The following is a 21,956-nucleotide window of genomic DNA, read 5'->3' as shown; positions in this document are numbered from 1 at the left end:
AATAGAGTAAATCCACAAAACATAAGCAACACGAGCCCCACCAAAAACTGGTATGAACACAGTAGCCCCAAAAGGGTAAGCATTTGCCTGCAGCTCCCATCGTTTTGAATATAGTAGGCTAAGGTGGTACATAAAAAATCAGCTAAATTTAATGCTTTTATCGCTTTCTATTATCAAGGAAATATTAAGCTTCTCAATGACCAAAATTTGTGTTTAGTTGGCTTGCTTGCTTAGTTTGTCAAAAAAATTGCTCAACCATTGTAATTATAAGTGACATCTGCAAACAATATACATGTATATACAAAGGCAAGGTTAAACTTGAAAACATATTTAGATTCATAACAAGAGTGCACACGCTGAAATGTCTCGCCTTCTATACTAATCATTGATATTATGTTGATAGTCCTAAGTATAAAGCTAAGCTTTATTACAACTGTCACATAAACATAACATTAACCAAGATAACTAAACAAAGACCAATGAACCTTGAAAAAGAGGTCCAGGTCAGATGAACCATGCCAGGCAGACAGGTACAGCTAACAATGCTTCTATACAACATATATAGTTGACACATTACTTATAGTTTAAGAAAAATAGACCAAAACACAAAAACTTAACACTGTAATGAACCGTGAAAATGAGGTCACGGTTAAATAAAACCTGCTCGACTGACATAAAGATCATAAATTATTTCATACACCAAATATAGTTGACCTATGGCATATAGCATTAGATAAAAAGACCAAAACTCAAAAACTTAACTCTGACCACTGAACCATGAAAATGAGGTCAAGGTCACATGACATCTGCCCGCTAGACATGTACACTTAACAATCATTCCATACAACAAATATAGTAGACCTATTGCATATGGTATGAGAAAAACAGACCAAAACACAAAAATTTAACTATAACCACTGAACCATGAAAATGAGGTCAAGGTCAGATGACACCTGCCAGTTGGACATGTACACCTTACAATCTTTCCATACACCGAATATACTAGCCCTATTGCTTATAGTATCTGAGATATGGACTTGACCACCAAAACTTAACCTTGTTCACTGATCCATGAAATGAGGTCGAGGTCAAGTGAAAACTGTCTGACAGACACGAGGACCTTGCAAGGTATGCACATATCAAATATAGTTATCCTATTACTTATAATAAGAGAGAATTCAACATAACAAAAAATTTGAACTTTTTTTTCAAGTGGTCACTGAACCATGAAAATGAGGTCAAGGACATTGGACATGTGACTGACGGAAACTTCGTAACATGAAGCATCTATATACAAAGTATGAAGCATCCAGGTCTTCCACCTTCTAAAATATAAAGCTTTCAAGAAGTGAGCTAACGCCGCCGCCGTAGCCGCCGCCGGATCACTATCCCTATGTCGATCTTTCTGCAACAAAAGTTGCAAGCTCGACAAAAACCAGGAAAAAACATCTGCTCAAATCTAAGTAAATGTATTCAGGTTAAATACCACCTATTCACATTCTTTGCAGATGTCAATCTTTATTCCAATGCTTGAGCAAATATTTTTTAAAACAAAGCAAGCAAGGCAAGCAAGGAAAGCAAGCCAACTAAAGTCTTACTCAACAAGCATTAGGAAATTAGCTCTAACAAAATTTTGAGTCCGGCCTGTCTAAATGCTGTACATGGTGTATATTCCTTCACATTTTTTTCTAAACCTTGTTGTTTCTGTCAGAATTAAAACTTCAGCATCATAAATATAACAAGTTTACATTACATCATTTAATTGTAACATATATATTATCACAATATTGCACTTGTCATAAAATTTCAGTTGAGATAATATGAAACCGTTTATGGTACTTTTAATTTAACACATTGTCTCCTTGAATTGTGTAATTGTCTGGAATGTTCAACATTAAGGAGGTAGACCTAGGTTAAGGGAAATAACTCTTAAAATCATCAGTACGTTTGTGTCAACCATTTTCATAAATATATTCTAAGCTTCTAAGCTTCTAGGTTACATAGATTATTTCCAATCTGTTTCAGGTAAATGCTTAAAAAACATTGATGAAACTTGACTTTAACAAACACATAACTGATTTAAAGAGTTATCTCCCTGAACCAAGGTCTACCACCTTAATACATTGACTAAATGTTTGTGTTAAACTTGTAGATATTTTCTTCCAAAGAACTGAGTTTTCTTCTCAAAGGCTGGAGATACTATCGGTTTGTTGATTTCATAAAATGGATTCATGGAAAACTGGAAAATAAAGAAAAGAAGATTGAAGTATGAAAAATAGTAAATACTATTCATTGAGTCCATGTGATAGCAATTCAACAAAACAAATGCACAAAACAAACTAGAAATTAACAATTAAGGGGAGCTAACTCTATAATTAACTATCAACTGTATTTCAAAATTCTTCTAAATTGCCTTCAAGATTCTTACAAAATCGGGCACTTAATTAACAAAGAACATTAAAATATCGCATCCACAAATGAACATTGATCATTAATGTAAAAAAAATTGGGGTTGTCATATTGTAGCCGACATTTGGCACAATCTAAATTCATGGATTTTTGATAAGGTTCTTATCGAAATTCAACATAATTTGAAAATTGTCATTGTTGGCCTCTATGAAAATTATAAACTGAATTTTATTAAGAATAAAGTTATATTACTGACAAAATACTTTATTCACAGATGTAAGATGCAAGATATAAAACCTAATATAAAAGGTCTTCAAAATTACATAAAAGAAAACTTGATTTTAGAGAAACATATTTCTTCAAAATACTTAAGTGTGGAAGAACTAAACTTGTACTGGAACCCCTGGGCTAAGGTTATTGATTAAATTGATACATGTATGTATATGAGCATTTGAAATTATTTGTACACTGTTATACCATACCATACCATATGTATGCTCACTTATTTCTTGCACTACTTTTACTATATGAATGAAAATATTATTACTATACTTAATCCATAGATTTCTAAGTGTTAGTTCATAGAATGCTTATTATGCTTATTTATTTCATTTGCTTGCTTATTGTGCCACAAGATAAATATATGTTGATACTTGTAAATTCATGAAGAAAAAAAAAAGAAATTAGAAAAAAACAAAAAAAATAAATGTAAAAAAAAAGAATATGCTATGAAGTTACTCTGTGAATTTTCGTATCAATTTAATAAAACTGTTGGATATTTTGGGCTGACAAACTTCTTAAGGTGGTACCTAACACTACAGGGAGATAACTCTGTAAAATCAGCTAAACGTTTTAATTACGTTGTGTTGTTAAGGGTATATTAAGCTTCTCAATGATCAAAATAAGAGTTTGTCAAACTGCTATATAACCAGTGTAATTTTTCTGATTAAACGGTTGGTTCAAATTTTTTGAAATTTTTATATTTTTGTGAAAGGGTCAAAGTAAATAATTTGTCATTTAAGAAAATTAAACGAGCCAAATTAATTTTAGTTAAAGTGTTAGGTACCACCTTAATATGTGAAAAATTACGTTTTTTTAATATGGGACACTCAAAAATTTCCTATGTATTTAGATGTAGTGAAAAAACTTATAACTAGGTGCATAGTTCAGTTTTCTTTCCATCTGATATCAGTGCTACTCATCATTAACCTCAGACTTACAGATAATTACAATGTTAGTTCAATGTCCTGGATCTATCATGAAAATAGTGATTGATTGGTGTTTAAAGTACATCAGTTTTTGTTGGTGGAAGAAGTAGAATTGCCCAGAGAGAACCACTGTTTTTTTGCCAAAAACTGACAACTGAAGTCAATTATAGTTTGAGTTAAACACACCTGCCACTTACTGAGTTTGAACTGACAACCTCAGTGTTGACAGGCTAATGATACAGTAGTTGGACTATTCAGCCACAGGGATCCTTTGAAAATAAAGAAACGACATATTCCCTCCTAGCCTTGGACACTGGGGACCATTTAAAAAAGTTTGGACAAATACCAGCATGGAGCAATGGAAATGTCAAATTCCCCTGTCTAGCCCCTTTTTTTAGTCATAAGAGAATCTGATGGTACACCTTGCACTTTGAATGACAGTACCGGTATTACGCTTACCTTTATATATGTCTCATAAATTTCATTGAAGAAATTCTTTATACCATCTTCATTTTTAACTTCATGAAGCATTATAAACCTCATTCCTGATACACAGTTAAGGAAACAATACTAGTTAAGGGGGCTCGCAGGTCTAAATCAATTTTTTTATTTAATATAAGATTTCGCAAATTTTTTCTATAAATAAACTTTTTCTTATACCTAATAGAAAAATAAAATAAAAAAGAGGGGTCACCGATCATTTACGCTTACAATCTGCCTTCAAAAGAATCATACATTTTTGTAAAGGTACTTTTTTTCTGTTGAACTAATAGGAGAAAATGAGGTAATATCGAAATAAAAAAAGAACTTAATTACAGAAATCGCTTAAATTTTACAATTTTTTAGTTGATGTATAGCTTAATTAAAAACAATAATAAAAAATATAGGTCACCGATGAGTAAAAAAGATGTTTCAATTTAAATGCAAAAAAATTGCATTTTTGCACCAAAGGGAGATAATTTGGAGCTTTTTCAATGATACAAACATTTTAAAAGTCTTCTGGGGCCAAACCGAATCGATTTTATATGAATTTGGTTAAATATACTTACCATGAAATTACATTTATATTATATAGAATATGTTTGCTTTCACAACATGTTCTCATCGCAATTAACTAGGTGATTAAAAATTACATCCATGAGATGTACTCACCTAGGTCATAGTTCACCTGTGTAACATACACTAGCTTTAGTTTTAATTTTTGCGTTCAAGAGAACGCATGTTTCTCGTCGGCAAGGATTTTTAACAGTTTACTGTTGAAAATCCTTATGTTTTATAAAAGACAATAATTTGTTTTCGGAATATCGATATACGATTAATTTAATGTAAATCAGAATACAGCGCTTCTGCCAAGTTTCTGATATGCACGTTTTCGTCATTTTTACAGCTTACGAGTCTGGAAATACGACGACATAGAAAATGACCTTTGTTTAGCCGCCATTTTCAAACATTAAATCGGGTCCGAGGAAAGGCAGATTTTAGCTGTCAAAATCGGACATGTTACGTGAGTGCTACGTTTTTAAAAAGATATATATTTAAACGGATGTTTATTTCTTTTTTCACGCTCAGCTGACCGGATTTTTCACTGCATTAGAGCAATGCTACGAAACGGGTCGAGTGTAAAGTTTGGATAAAGTCGATTGTTTACAATTTGCAGTCCGTACACGAGACTGTGTAAACACATCACTATATTAAAATCAGAATAGGTATTATGACCAGATCTGATTGTTTTTCATGTGGAAAACGTCCGTATGGGAGCGTATACCACTATTGTCACTAGAACCTCAATTGGTTCGATTGTTTACAATTTGCAGTCTGTTACGTGTACACCTGGTACACGAGACTGTGTAAACACATAACTATTAAATCAGAATAGGTATTTTGACCAGATCTGATTATTTTAATGTGGATAACGTCCGTATGGGAGCGTATACCACTATTGTGACTAGAACCTCAATTGGTTCAATAAATTTCAATCAGAAAAGGGAATCTGCCCATTTCTGATTGTTTTATTTGGAAAACGTTCCATACAGGGAGCGTAGATAAATACATCACAATCAGAATAGGGATTTTGCCCACAACTGATGATGTTTATTTGGTTAACCTTTCATTCAGGGAACATAAACCATATTTATTGAAAATAAAACGTGCTCAATGGATCACTATAGACTTAAAATAGAATAGGGATTTTGCCCAAGTCTATTTGATTAATGTTGACATGTTTCATACAGGAAACATAGGAACTAGAACAACATGCATGATTTAGAATCTGTAAGTTGCATTCATTCTAATAAAATACAGATTTGATATCTTACATAAAATTAAATCATAACTATTTATTTATTGCACATTGATATTTATGGAGCATAGAATTGCACGTGGATGATTGTTGCAAATAAAATAAATTAGAATCAGACTAGTGAATTTAAGTCCAGGTCTATCTGACTTTTCTAGACATCCTTCCACCCAGGGAACATTATGTCTACTTTTATTATATTTTAAAACAACACAAGTATAGCTAATATTTGGTTGCACATTGTTTTTTGTGATGAACCAACAGTTTAGTCAATTAACATATTTGCTCATATTGATAATATATTGAACAAGTGTCTGGAAATAGTCAAGACAGATATTAAAGACGCTAATATTTGGTTGCACATTGTTTTTTGTGATGAACCAACAGTTTAGTCAATTAACATATTTGCTCATATTGATAATATATTGAACAAGTGTCTGGAAATAGTCAAGACAGATATTAAAGACACTGAAAATGATACATTGTTATCTAGTACAATACAAATGTGATTGTAGTTTAAGCATACCAATACATACTTCTTTTAAATATGTCCAGTTTAAATCAGGACAGTAATTCTTAGAAGCCTGAAATATTTTTCCAGAACAGCAAATTGCTGTAAATATTTAATTATTTTTTTACTGATAAATAATTCTCCAATGCTCTAACAGACATGGAGACAGTAAGAATGGAGCACTGTTCTAAATACAGTTGATAGCTTGTGACAACTCTTTTTACTTATATTAAATTTCATGGTCAGTTTACTTATGACAAGAAGAACATGAATATTATAAGTATGAACTGCTATAACCAATTGTTTGTTTTTGTCGACAGTAAGGAAACAAAGGCTTTTATATGTTTTTATGTAAACATTAGATTGTCTATTGAATAAAGAATTTAGGGGATGCCATGATGCATTTCACAAAGACTCATTCAAGGTAATGGCTTATATATTGATTACATAATTCAGAGTGTACATTGCCAATGCATTTATTAAATATAATATGTACTAATTCTGTTTTGTTTTGAGTACAAAAAAAAAAAAAAAAAAGAGGTGATAACGTAAGACTTAAGAGACTATCTTACCCTCACTATATGGGAATCACTGTCAAATTATACATATATCTTCCAATCATGAAAGCAAAAGGAGTTTGGATGCTCTTTTAAAGATAGAAAATTATGCCTTAATTTACATCTTAAGTTTTCTAAGCAATGCCAACAGATGGGCAAGTTTCTGCTATAAGGATTCATTCATTGGGTCCGTTTTATTCTTATTGTGAGATTGGTAGAACCCAACAGTTTATGCAATGGCTACACATTGTTTTTCCTAGAGTTAAATATTGATTCAGAATTCTGAAGTATAGAGGACTCAAATATGCTGATTTATAGAAACAAGATTATCATTAATTTAGATCTTGTAAAAAAATTAGTAAAATATTGGTAAATAAATAAATAAGATTTAAAGCATTGTGGATGCAGGATTTATTTAAAATGCTAGACATGGTCTAGGAAATTGAAGTAGTTCTCAAGATTTGAAACTATCTATTATACAGCTCTTTATATAAACCTTTTATTTAGTCAGTCTTTACAAGATGCAGAAAAAAAGAAGAGGTTTTTTTTGGAGTAACACATGATGTACCAATATAAACATATAATATATATACATTTCAATTGGTTCTCAAATTTTAGCACCAGTGTAGAAGCAGTTAATCTTACAGCAAAATGTAGGAAAAGCAATTTATTTAAAAGACTGATTAATAGTTAACAAATAGCTTTCAATAGTCTAAGAATAGTACATGGAAGTAAAATATAGTATGATAATTCCATGATTATATCAAATCAAATGCGAGACATTTTCTTAATATTATACCTAAATATTAAAATGTCACTGTTTATGTTTATTTTTGCTCATTATAAGCATAAAGTTACAAAAATCTAGTCTGGTCAAAGTCAAGTTGTATATTATCTATATGCAGGAAGGTTTTCCGAATGCATGTGATTTTAACCTCGGAATTGATGGTAATTATTCACTTTTCAATTTCCATATTAACAGCCAGAATAATATAAATATATAGCATACAGTTAGTATCTTATGCAAGAATATGCTACACAAAATTGAAATGTGTTTATTTTAAACAATTACTTTGAATTTTGATTCAATATTGTTTTGAAAGATGTGATTATTTAAATCACATTAATTTTGTTTTTGCCAAATCTGGGGACAAATGCAAAATTCTTCTGAGTGACTAAGTTAACCAAATGACTGGGTTGAAGTCACAAAATACTACCAAAAGCTGTTTGGTTGATATATACATGTATTGAATAATATCAGAATGTATAGGATTCAGATGAGGTGAACCAAGACAGAAATAAAATGAGCATTTTTGATAGTGAAACCATTTCTGAAATAACTAAGAACACTTAAGGATACTGCAAGTTGGTACAAGTGTTTTCCATATTGCCAAACAAGTGTTTTTCTTTAAATACAACTATAGAACTATATTTGACAAGTTGCATTTTAGTATTTCTGATAGCGAAATAATTTCTGAAATTAATATAAACAATTGTCAAGAGCAACATACAAGAGTTGTTCATTATGTCAAATTTTTGTTTCTTTAAATTTGGAACTGTACATGGCAAGATATTCTAGAAAGTTAACCGTTGTGAATGTTAATTAGAAATATCAAAACATTTTATTTTAGACAGATTTTTCATAGCTGGAGAAAATCATCTGTTAGCATTCTTTTTGGACTTATAAGGACAACAATCATGGCTTTAATTCAGCTCAACATCCAAATGTTCTGTGGAAGCAGTATATCAATGGAAACATGTATACTGAAACTTTTCCACTGATTTGTCCATTTCTGTATTTTTACACTTGAGTAGTCCAATACAAAACAAAAATATTGTTCATGGTTGAAATGGTAGACATTGTATTCAAAGGTTCTACCACTCATAGAAATTTTATCAGATTTTTAAAATTTAGTCAGTTTAGAGAATTGTCATTATACAATAGTACAAGACTTCTCTTGATGAAAATATTTTATTCTAAATCTATGAAATATTAAAAGTAGTATATCTAGCAGAGAAGCAAATTCTCAGGGACTATAACTTTAAAAAAGTTTAAAGATTAATCCAGATTTAGCATAATCATGAAACAACTTTGGTTTGAGTCTTTAATAAACTTTGATTGTATTAAGGACACCTATTTACAAAGTATATTTTAATTGTTTATAATTCTTTAATTAAGTAGAAAAGAATTTATTTCGAAAGATGTGATATTGATCAGGTTATCAAAAGACGACAGCAATCATATATTATCTGTTATTATATTAATATAGAGAAAACAATGGAAAGTTAAAGAAAGGTAATAATGTTTCCAAATAAACTTAAGTTTCAAAGTGGAAAGTAATGAAATTAAGGTTGGATTAGTTCTTGTCGATTTGTACAAGCAACAAGAACAACCTATTCAGAAATAAATGCTTATTTACTGTTGCATAAATATTACAACACATTTAGCTCATAATGAAGGAGCTTTAATATAATTATTTCTATACTGACCTGCAGATTATTTATTCATCAGATATAGAAATATGGGGTATATATATACATGTGAGTGCCATTGAGACAACTCTACATCAAGTCTATTAATTTTGCATACTTGTATTTATACAATCTGCAAAGTTTGCCATTGATACATATAGTTATGCAGCATAGCTTCATTGTATAATAAATTCAGTAATTTCGGTTTTTACTAATATCCGTATTTACAAAATTTAATGGAGTTACTTTTTAAAAAATTTCACATAATTTTTTATATGTTGAAATTGTATGTGTGTGAGAGAATTTATCCTCCACCAAATGAAATACTGCTTGTTAATCAGTAAATATTCTATATAATATAAATGTAATTTCATGGTAAGTATATTTAACCAAATTCATATAAAATGGTAATTTTTGAAATCTCAAGAAGAGATTTTATATGAATTTATAGGGTTAAATATACTTACCACAATCCACCACCACCCCTGGAATAAATTCAGTTTTTTTGTTCACTTAATTGAAATTATTCAATTAAACGACAAATTAAAACTAAAGCTAGTGTATGTTACACAGGTGAACTATGACCTAGGTGAGTACATCTCATGGATGTAATTTTTAATCACCTAGTTAATTGCGATGAGAACATGTTGTGAAAGCAAACATATTCTATATAATATAAATGTAATTTCATGGTAAGTATATTTAACCCTATAAATTCATATAAAATCTCTTCTTGAGATTTCAAAAATTACCATTTTTTTGGTTAATTTTTGTATCATATCATAAAGTAATAACTAATAGTGTAATAAATAAAATTTGTTATGAAAAAACAAATGTTTTTTATTTGCTGAAATTTTTGTACCCGCAAGCCTCCTTAAAGCCATTTCAAAGAACCTCTTGACATGCTTGAGTTGTAGTGTAAATAAAATTATTACATTGGTTTTTTTTAGTGTCTCACTGAAAGCTTATAATGAGCAGTGTTTTGATGACAACAGACAAATAAAATTATGGATTTATAAATAATAAAGACAACTATAGTTTGTAATGCAGTGAAGGTTATGATCATTGTTAAAGGCAGATCGGTGACCCATATAATTGATTGATTGTGTTTAACAACACTTTTAAGCACCACTTTTGGGCTTTTTCGAGGTCGCCAGTTTTTATTGGTGGAGGAAGCCTGAGTGCCTGGAGAAAACCTACGACCTTCAATAGGTGACGCATATATGCCTATGTTTGTTAACTTCTATATCATATAGTCTCTGGTGGAGTGTTGTCTCCCTTGCAATCATACCTTATTTTCTTGTTTTCATTCAAACACTCTTTAACAGCCTTATAGTCAAAAGAACTGAAGAAAAAAAGAAACTATAACTTTCCATAAGTAAAACAAAATGTATATGCCTATGGGAGATAACTCTACATCCAAAACTAATTCACCTGTACAAGTATTTACAAAAAACACTTGTGAAATATCAATGAAAGTGAAATTTATGTTAACATTGTGTGTAACTTTAGTTTGGTTAGTTACCAGAATTTAAAATTATTGCAGATTTAAATATTAAGTCCTTGTTTTTATGTGTTATCTTTAAAATTTATGAATTATTATTTATATCATTATTATCGTCAATATATTTGAAGGATACGACTAGCTGTTACGAATGCTGAGACAAACCACTCATTGAACTTGTCAACGATCTTGAGATACATGTTATTTGTTGCCCACATCTGTTCGTCTACCAAATCTAAGGACTCATGGGCTACAAACTGGTTTAAGTGTCGGTGATCATCTTTCTAAAAAATATATAATAAATCATGTATATTTATTTTAAGTGCCAATGGTCAACCTACAGCCAAGAAATTACCTTTGTTGAAATTCTGCAAACATCCCAAAGAGCAAATTACATGTATGATTAATATTGTCCATATGGTATATGTCCCTGTTCTAAGCGACATGTACACGAAGGTCATTGTGAATTTGTCCTATGATCTTTCTAAAATATGATACTTCCGAAATGACTAATCTGTAGTCAGGTGGTCAATCACTGTTTTAAAATATTTAAATGATTTGAAAAATTGATTTAAGAGGGTACATAACACTACAGGGAGATAACTCTGTAAAAGCTTAACAATGATTTAAATTTTTGTTTGTCAAAATGCTATATGTCCAATGAAATTTTTCCAATAAAATGTGTGGTTCAAGTTTTGGAAATTTTCATATTTTTATCAAAGGATCAAGCTTAATATTTTTTTCAAAATTTAATTAAATTTAAATGAGAAAAAAATAATTTTAATCCAGGCCTTTGTACACCATAAGACTTAATTTTCTTTCTGTAAAATATATAAATCTCACTCTGCATGGAAGGAACAAATGCATCTTCTTAATATTGTATATATACATGATATGAATAACTCTATTTACTACAAATTCTTCAACAGGAGATAAAAAATCTTCAGTTCATTTACATAACACCTTTTTGGGGGGATTAAAAACAAAGTTCGTCATGTTTAACCCTGCCAGGTTCATTACATGTATGTGTCCGTCCCCAATCTGTAGCCTCTTATTACGTGGTTGTTATTGGTTCCTGTCTATCATTTGTTTTCATTTCTTTATATAAATGAGGAACATGTTATTTTTTTTAGGTAGTTTTCACTTTTAAAATGTTTTGTTCTATCCTTTTATAGATAACTGTAGGTACAAATGAATGTGTTTTGCTCATTATTGAAGGCTATATGATGTTAAAATCATTGGCAAGAAAGATTACTACCATTTGCTGATATGCAAATCAAAACATAAAGCATGCTATGTATGTGCCTGTCCCAAGTCAGGAGCCTGTAATTCAGTGGTTGTCGTTTCTTTCTGTGTTACATATATTTGTTTTTCGTTCATTTTTTTTATATAAATATGGCCGTTAGTTTTCTCGTTTAAATTGTTTTACATTTTCATTTCGGGGCCTTTTATAGCTGACTATGCAGTATGGGCTTTGGTCATTGTTGAAAGCTGTACAGTGACCTATAGTTGTTAATTTCTTTGTCATTTTGGTCATGGACAGTTGTCTCATTGGCAATCATACCACATCTTCTTTTTTATATGATTTATAAGAATAATACCTATCATATTTATACTAAAAAAATAATGTCAACAAACCTTTGGTTCACTGCTTCTACTTCCAGGAGAAAACTCCATTTCAAATATTGGGTTGTCATGGTGACCAACTATCACAAAATAATAATTCCCAGCCATCTTTTATTTGCCTTCATTTACTTTTTAAATCTCAAGTTCTGGAAAAATAGATTTATGAATATATGCATTAGTACATGGGCATACATTTTTTGTACATGTATAATATGTAGTTCATATAATTTGAAAAGCAGGCAAATCAATTGATTATCAATTTTCACAATGCAATGCATGTGATTGTGGTAAGTTCACTCTGAAGTTTTTCTCTATATTCAATAGCTAAAATTAATGGCATGGTAATGAGTGTTAATGTACCAACTCAATAAGCCAACTGGTTCCCCGCAAATAACTCTGGCTGCTGTTGACGGATTTACTATGAGCAGCAGACCACATGACTTTGTTAAGTAGAGTGACCATGGTGACCAGAATCAAGACTATTGAATCTTAAGAGCAGTATTTGTGGACTTCAATTGGTCCCTTTCTAATTTATAAACATGATGAACTGACTGGTTGCTGTACAGTATGTCTTTCTATGTTGTGATGTTACACTATTTTGTTCAGGTAAGGGTGAAGGTTGCAAAAGAGGGACGAAAGAAAATAAACTGACAACACCATGGCTAAAAATAAAAAGACAAATAATAGTACAGAAGACAAAACATAGAAAACTTAAGACTAAGCAACATGAACCCCACCAAAAACTGGGGGTTTCGGGTGATCTCAGGATCTCCGGAAGGGTAAGCAGATCCTCCTCCACATTTGGCACCCGAAGTTTTGCTTACATTATTACAAATTGCAATTGGTACCTATTAAAATGTTTATACCCGCTGCATTTGTTTGCACCTGTCCTTAGTCAGGTTCCTTGTATGATTTTCAGTGGTTGTCATTTGTTGATGTGGTTCATAAATTAAGGGGGCTCCTGGGTATAAATCAAATTTTTTTTCTAATATACATGTAGGATTTTGCTATATTTTTTTATAAATGAACTTTATTATATACTTAAAAGAAAAATGAAATAAAAAAATGGGGTCACCGTTCATTAAAGCTTACAATCTGCCTCCGGAAGAAGCATACATTTTTGTTAATGTCCTTTTTTTCTGTTGAACTAATAGGAGAAATAGAGGTAATATTGAAATAAAAAAATAACCTAATTACAGAAATCGCTTAAATTTTACAATTATTTAGTTTATGTACAGCTTATACATGTTATATGAAAACAATAATAAAAAATATAGGTCACCGATGAGTTAAAAAAGATATTTCAAATTTAATGCCAAAAAATGGCATTTTTGCACCAAAGGGAGATAATTTGGAGCTTTTTCAATGATATAAACATTTTAAAAATCATCTGGGGCCAAACTGAATCAATTTTTTGGGGTGATTTTTTTAGCATATCATAAAGTAAAAACTTATAGTGTAATAAATAAAATTTGTAATGAAAAAATAAAGGTTCAATTTTTTGCTGAAATTTTTGTACCCACGAGCCACCTTAAGTGTTTCTGGTTTCTCATTTGTTATACATGTTATATAGAATAGATAAGATCATCAGTTTTCCTGTTTTGGATGTGTTTTTTTTACAAGTTCAAATATTCATATTGTTAGATTTTCTGGCATTTCGTAGAATGGGGGCTTACTGTTCGCCATGAGAGTCTATTGGCCCTTGGTATGTCCTCCTTACTTTTGTTTATGGAATGACTGTAATCATGGTAATATTTTTTCTGTCCATGAAGAAATAACATCAAAAATGCGGTGCATACTGAATAACCTGCGTAGCAGTACAGTAAAAATACTGTTTGGGCTAACCAGGTAATTGTTAAAGTTGCTATCAAAAAACTCACAATTGTCAGATAAATCTCCTTGTTTATGTATTTTTTAGTCTTTAGTCTTTAGTAAGTGTCCCAAATGACACTGTAAACACTTTTGTACGTTTCCTCTTTTGTAGTTTCTTCACATATGTAATGTTCACTCATGTACTTAATTGAAATGGTGGCTGCTGCTTAAAAAATTTTGACTTAATTTTGATATAGATTTATAGTGTTTTTTGCTGTATAGTGTTTTTGAATCTACCAGACTCCGTTAAATAATTTTCCAGATGGCACAATATCTCATTTCGATTGTCTCTATTAATGTCTTCTTCATCGATTCCTAATAAGGTGTCTAAATCCATGTGTATATTTCCTGTAATAAAGTAAATAGATGTTCTCATCCTCTCTCTAGCCTCCTCATAGTTAGAACAATGTAAAAGGTAGTGTTCTACAGTTTCTGGCTCTCCACAGGAACAGTTTTTGTCTGATGATGGTATAATTTTGGATTTATAATCATTTAGATCACAATAACCTGTTCTCAAACTAGTAGTAGTTAAAAATGACCATTTGGATGGTAAATCTTTTGGTATTTTCTGACAAACTTTTTGATGATAGTTGTAATAATTTCTGCCACGTTGACTCCCATTGGTTCTGCCATTTTCTTAAAACACTTTCTCTTGCTGCACGTTTTATATCCTGCCTGGTTACTTCTGATGGTTCTTCTATTTTTTCAGCTTCTTTAGCTCCTTTTTTGGCCAGTGAATCAGCAATGTCATTTCCTTGGATATCAGCATGACCAGGTGTCCATTCAAAATTTAATGGAATTCCATTCATCTTTAATACTTTCATGTTTTTCTTAATTTCTCTTATGACTTTGATGTAATTCTCTGATTTCCAGTTTAAAGTTAAAATTCCAATTGAGGTCTGACTATCTGAAAAAAGTGTAATTGAGTCTGTGTTTTGTCTGTTTTCTGATATTAAAAAGTGGTCAACAACAAGTTTAATGGCGATCAGTTCTCCGAGTAGTATTGATCCTTTCTTGGATACAGCTTTACTAATTTCAATTTGTGGTTGATTATTTGATGGAAAGATGACAGCACCTGCTCCTACAGGGACAGGACTACCAAGACAGGACCCATCAGTAAATGCTATACATGAATTTGCTGGAAGATGACTTAGTTTTTCCATTATTATGTGTTTTCCAACATTTTTTTGGTCTGTTGATCTTGATTTGGAATTTCCAAGGTTTTTCCAATAATCTGGAGGAGATTTATATCTTTGTATCCCATTAAACTGAAATTCTGCTTCTATACCATTTACATCAACACCTGTACATACCTTCATGTCTTCTGCCTGAAGAATCATTTTTCCCACTGGAGATACATATTTATGCAAAATTATGCCCCTCCCCCTTTTCAGCAATATTGCAGTCTATCAATCTGACAATCATTTAAAATTAGTTTAAATTTGTAAACATATCAATGAATTCATTTCATCGTTGCATACATTGATACCTTGTCTTGTAACGTGTTATTTTTACCTGAAGAAAATTGTTTACAAATTTTTCATGTTTGTTTGGAGGCTCTTGTTTGTGGATGTCAAAATGAAAATCGATAAATCTAGAAATATTCAGAAAGAAAGATCCGAGAACATCCGGAAAAAACAAAACATAGTCCCGTCTTTATGCTATTATAAATAGACATATCTTGGATAAATGATCATAAACTGATACAATTCAAAATACTTAGTAAAACATGATTTATATGACTGACTTATCAAATAATGAATTTCTTCAATAAAAATAATATTTAAGTAAATTATTGCGCGGCGTCAAAATGGCTGCCATGACATTTTTGTAGACGCAGAGAACTTTCATTTTGTACCTGTACCTGCATGACTCAGAAATATTAATGAACTAAATTGCACGAGCATATAAAGTAAATCACATACAAGATATATCAGTACACCATTCAATTTCTCAACTGTTGACATGCAGTGAAAAAATATAAAAACATAACTTTCATCATTCATGTGCAGACTCATCTGCATGCCCGAGGCATGTTTCCCCAACTTTTTACAAAGCACAAGTCTTAACATTTTTAATCTTGGTGATCAACCTGCCAGAATTAGAAAGTTTCACCGAACTCCTCTGGCTATTTTTAGCCAAACTTAGGTACCCAGCCCAAATTTGATAGCCTGGCTGGGCATCAAGTTCTTGCCAATCCCATACCTGCCAACTTTTCAAATGCCCATGGGGTTTTGGTGCAAGATGGCTGTCATAGTCCTCAAAAAACTACAAGGGGGCCTTCAAATATATTTTAATTTTGTCTTTTGGCTTCTTCATACTTTAATAAGCCTAAAGTCATTGTAAAATTAATTGTTTTGATTAAAATTGTGGACAAAATTGCCCTTTCAAAATTTAATTTTACAATTATCATGCTGTCCGAACATAAGATCTAGAAGACCTTATCCTCATTTTGCTATCAAATTTTGTGGTAGTAAGATGCATATTTTTAAAGAAGGCAAATAGATTCAATTATATAAATAAAAACAGGGAAAAAAGAAGGTTACAACGCTGTTTTCTTAAAAATTGTAAAATTTTGAAAAATTTACACTTGTATGCAATTGTCTACCATTAAGTAGCTGCACAAATATTGCATGACAAATAAAGAAACATTTCAGTGTTTATTGCATGATGTCAAAAGTTTAAAATATGCAGGGCTCTTGTCAAATCAGAGACATTTCAGCTAATACTTATGCAATGAATGACATGTAAAAATCATTATTCCTCACACAATTCATAATGAATATATATGTTATTTCTCAAATCATATCGTGTTCATTATTGTTCAGTTTTCATGGGCCAGGTTGAAGCCCGCCTCCCAGTGTGGGGTTTACTCGCTGAATTGAACACCCATTGCTCATTGGTCAGGTTGTTGTCTCTGACACGTTGAATGATTTCCCTTCTCTATTTTATGTTCTGAGTTATAACAAATTTATAATTTATATTTAGGCCAAATAAAATAGTATGTGTGGTTCCAGTTACATCTGAAAAAAAGTTAGGGTAGGTAGGTAGGGATTTTTTTTTTTTTTTTTTTAAATTGAGTCTATGGACAGTCAGGGGACTTACTTAAATCAGTGATTTTCTAAATCACGTACTGATTCAAGTAACATTATGTCCATAAAGGTTTGAAGTAAGAGTTGTCTTTCTTTGATAATCACCTATTTAAGTAGTACAAACTTATCACTAGAAGAAGTGATTTAATTTTATTGTAGCTTTAAATATAGAATACTAATGATCCAGGGACTAATTATGTTGCTAAACCTATCAGAACCAACATCTGTGTTGTCTAGGATGACCAGGTCATTTCAGGTGATGACCTTGTACTGAATCTAAAATAATGACATAAAAATCACTTGTTTAAGTATCATACCTCAATTTCCTTCCCATTGACCCAAAAATCACTTCTTTAAGTATCATTACTTTAATAACCCCATCTAATTTCAACACCCCCAAACAGTGAATTTTTTATTGCGAACAGTAGAATTTTATTACATAATCTGAAAGATGAAACCTTGAACTTTACAGGAAAAATACTCCTACTGCTGGGAAAAGTCTGTGAAGAAAGTATCAGTTCATTATGTAAAGCCATTATTATAGCATTTTTTCACCTAAAATAGAATTTGCAACTAAATGATAGCATCAAAGGCATGATCCTTGATACTTAAAAGAAGCAAAAAATTCATTTTTTTTCAATTTTACTTATGAAAAGATATTATCCAAACCTATGTGTTTAAAATTTTGGTAAAACTACAAAATCACAATTTGTGACAAAACTTCGAATTTGCTACTCAAATAAGTGATTTTGAAATCACTTATTTCAATAAGTCCCCTGACTGATGGACAAAATGATGGAAGCAACATTCTGACTTTAACAGTGCTTAATGAAAAATGAATAAAATCTTTAGGGTATTTTGAAGACGAAAAAGAAGGGAATGTAGGGTTACTGGAACCACACATATATTTTTATTTGGCCTTACCCTATCCTACTCACAATCCACAAATGACTCAAATTATTATGAAATACAGAATTTTGTGGTTCATTTCAGTTACCCAAAGAAATAAATGGCTTCAGGGGGAGGCAATCCGTTCAGAAAGCCATCAGCAACAGATCCAAGACAAAAGAGTACATGGCAGAGAACAGCTAGTGCCTCAGACAAAGATGATAACATAAGCTTAAACAGTTTACCAAATGATCTTAGACCAAATAACTGGGTTAGTATCACAGATAATTTGGTGGTAAAAAACAAAATGACCATGACAGAGGGGTTGGGGTAGTACTTCTTAATCATAAGCTATAAAAGATCAGAAAGAAAGAAATTGTACAGAGATTTTATTACAAATTTTCTTAAACATGTTAAAAGTTTTAAAAGTAAAATATTTATAGTTATGATATTGTAAATATTGTAAATAATAATATTGTAAATAATATTAAGCTACTATTTGTCCTGAATTATTAGTCTTAGGCATTTTTATTGTCGATTCATTATTATTTGTTGGATACAGATAATAATGTATCATGGATTTTGTGGGTGTCAATTATATTGCATCTATGAAAATATGTTTTTTTCTTGTTTGGTTTGCAGTGTTATGCTTAACATTTATCATTTATTGATGTTGCATACCTAACTTAAAGTCTTACTATTATGTTTTGCACCACTACAGAGTGTTTGGATTTGAATCCAGGTTTAAAAGAAATAATATCGATTAAAGCCTGTTGAGATTAAAGGCTTGTTATACATGTATACATGCTTGAGTGGCATTTCAATTTTCATTAGTTTTAACTTCTTGTGAGAGGGGTATTCCAAATAGTTAATACATTTTAAAGAATTTTATGTAAAAAATCCAGACCATTTGTGTAATCTAATGAAATTACATGGTGATCTCACTGAACAGTGATAGGTTTTAACACAGGACTCTTTTGAAAGATAAGTCTTTTCTCAGATTAAATTTTCATCATCAACTTTATCATCACCTCATTATCAACAACATTATCATCAAAACATCAACTGTATCATTGTCTATATACAATTCACAGCTCTATATGGTGTTTGTTCACCAGTTTTATTCAAATAATATTTATACACGCGCACATACACCATGTACACATGTAGTAAGTTATATTTAGAACTGTAGCTCCTAGACCTGTATAATGTAGACCATTCTTCTTACTAAATTCTTAGTTCCTACTCAATTATTTTCTGTTTCATTTTCAATTTGATGATTTATTGTAAAGTTCAAAGATATTAGGTTTTAAAGTTGTTACCCTATACCATATTTATAAAACTAGACAAAGTTGTTCTAGAATCCCTTGGTTTGCAGATTTTGGGTCTAAATTTTAATTTTTTATATATACAAAAATGTAGTAGTCTGTGTTTTATATGGCTAATATAAAATAGTCAAGTGTACGCTCACAGTTGACCAGAAATGAAAATAACAGCAGTTGGCAATGTGCAAGAATTCTTATGATGAGAAATGGTGAAAAACTGTCACATGGAGTAACTCAAATCCTTTTGTAACTGTCCACAGTGGGCAAAACATCTTGATTATGTATATCATTTTGCTTTTCACACAAGACAGCTAGCTGCTGACATGCACAATCGTTTGATATTATAAGCATATCATACATATAGCTAGGGATTCAACATTTTTAAAATGATGAAAACTTTTAGGTGAACTTGGGTTGGAAGAGCAATTACAATGTTAAATGGAAAAGAAAAGTACACCCAACATATGCATTGTTGTTGGTGTATAATTCTTAGCCTTTTTATATTTTTTTTAATATTAGCCCAATTTATATTAGATTAAATGATTAATACAGTCTGCACCAAAAACTTTTTCAACTACTAGTCCGAAGAATAATATTCTGACATTTTTCTTATTAGTCCAAACAAAGTTTTGAAAAAACTTACTAGTCTGAAAGAAATTTTACCAGTCTGGGGCATCGGAGTAGTGGCTAACCGTGCAGACTGTTAATAATCATGATAATGAAAAGAGAAATTCTTAATGAATCTCTTTGCATATAATTTACTGCAAATCAGAGCTTTCAAAAGAATAATAAACATGATAAAGGCCAATAAATATATATAAACGTGTTTACTGCCTCCTGGCATAAAAAGTAGAAAAGGTAGGAAGATAAAATGATTTTTCTATCAATGAAAAAGACATTGACAGGGCTGAACAAAAAATGTGGGTATTTTGACTGGGCATACCGTTAAATGTTCCATAAAATGTGTAAGGGCATGCATGAAAATTAAGGCTAGATAAGGAGGCAGGAAACCATTTATTTATATTTTTGTCCTGACATTTTTGCCTGATGAAAGAAGAAAAACAAATGGTTTTTTAATGGAATTCTTCAAATAACAAGTTATATAAACTTTTGAAAGCTTTGGTAAATTGAAATATCTTTAAAATATGTAGGACTTTTCTGATTGGAAGCCTAGTAGAACATTTGATAATTCTAAACGAAGGAAAAAGGGAAACCCAGAGAGAGAAAGGGAGCAGTCATTGTCTCAGGACTCGCCACCGCCATCGGAACAGCAACACAGAACGCCCTCTACATATCCTCGTACCCGCATCACTCCTAGCACTCCTACATCACAAAGGGTAGCCCTAGAAACCCTTAAACAACAGCTAACTTTTAGTGACAACGAGGAAGTAAGTACTTTCATTTTGAAAGTCAGATATAAATAACTCAGGGGTTTTCCAATTTTTAATAAGGTTAATATTTTCTACAATTTTATTTGCATGAAAGATTTTTTTTATATCTTGATTATCTTTTCTGAAATGACATACAGTATTCTAATTTTTACACTTTATGAATAAGGCGTAAGAGATGTACATGTAGGGTATATATGAATGAGACATCGACCCAATGACACAAGTAGCCAAATTATAAATAGGTACATCATTGTATGTAAATGTTCAGTTTTCTAAAAAGTATCATTTGTTGTAACAGAAGTCGAACCAATTTCCCCTGAATTTATATCACACCTGGGCAATGATAAAGAAAAATATACCAGGACTTGAAGGAGTTTGAAATAACATTATTATTGAAATTAAAGTCTTTGAATTGACACATGTATCAAAGTTTTCTTCTTTCTTACAAGAATTAAGCTATACGATTAAATTTGATACAATTTTTCATGAATTATCTCACGTATTTCTCACTGTAGCCTGTTTGCCTTAATATTTCATCTCTCATTCTTAATAGAAGCTTTTAATTTTATTTTAAACACTCATTAATATTGTTTTCTATTTTCTCCTTTTATGCCGACTAATGCTAACAGTTGTAGTGTGTTTTATTTGCTATTTTGCTGCATTTTATCTAATCATATTTTTATAGTATTTCTACTACACATTTATGTACTACCTAATTTATTATTTGTACTAGTTGATTTATGAAGTATTTGTACTAAATTATAAGTTTTAAAACTCTTAGTACTTAGTCATCATCTCAGGTTCA

General features: G+C 30.9%; 2 protein-coding genes across 11 annotated transcripts in view; one reads left to right on the top strand and one right to left on the bottom strand.

The window, feature by feature from the left end:
• Positions 1–1,743: 1,743 nt before the first annotated feature.
• Positions 1,744–21,150, bottom strand: LOC143042678 (trafficking protein particle complex subunit 2-like). 3 transcript variants are annotated; one of them, XM_076215107.1, is made up of 5 exons: positions 21,064–21,150; positions 12,596–12,729; positions 11,094–11,241; positions 4,077–4,162; positions 1,744–2,239 (listed from the first exon to the last, which is right to left on the bottom strand). In XM_076215107.1, exons 2-5 carry the CDS (start codon positions 12,689–12,691, stop codon positions 2,141–2,143), a joined length of 429 nt encoding a protein of 142 aa, XP_076071222.1. In that variant the 5' UTR covers positions 12,692–12,729; positions 21,064–21,150; the 3' UTR covers positions 1,744–2,140. The 3 variants fall into 3 exon arrangements, with proteins under 3 accessions (XP_076071222.1, XP_076071221.1, XP_076071220.1); XM_076215106.1 differs by lacking the exon at positions 21,064–21,150 and adding an exon at positions 15,971–16,058; XM_076215105.1 differs by lacking the exon at positions 21,064–21,150 and adding an exon at positions 15,945–15,990.
• The window catches only part of LOC143042677 (pericentriolar material 1 protein-like), a 46,741-nt gene continuing 41,024 nt past the window's right edge, over positions 16,240–21,956 (top strand). For 7 of the 8 annotated variants that reach the window (XM_076215103.1, XM_076215102.1, XM_076215099.1 and 4 more), the window contains exons 1-3: positions 16,240–16,367; positions 18,541–18,706; positions 20,912–21,148. In XM_076215103.1, coding sequence (XP_076071218.1) covers positions 18,557–18,706; positions 20,912–21,148 — 387 coding nt within the window. In that variant the 5' untranslated portion in view covers positions 16,240–16,367; positions 18,541–18,556. The remainder of the gene's footprint in view (positions 16,368–18,540; positions 18,707–20,911; positions 21,149–21,956) is intronic. The other variant, XM_076215104.1, reaches the window with a different exon arrangement.

The sequence above is a fragment of the Mytilus galloprovincialis genome, chromosome 8, assembly GCF_965363235.1.
Source record: "Mytilus galloprovincialis chromosome 8, xbMytGall1.hap1.1, whole genome shotgun sequence".
NCBI classification, from domain to species: Eukaryota; Metazoa; Mollusca; class Bivalvia; order Mytilida; family Mytilidae; genus Mytilus; species Mytilus galloprovincialis.
Note: the sequence above shows the minus strand (reverse complement) of the source record. Positions and strands in the feature narration are given on the sequence as shown.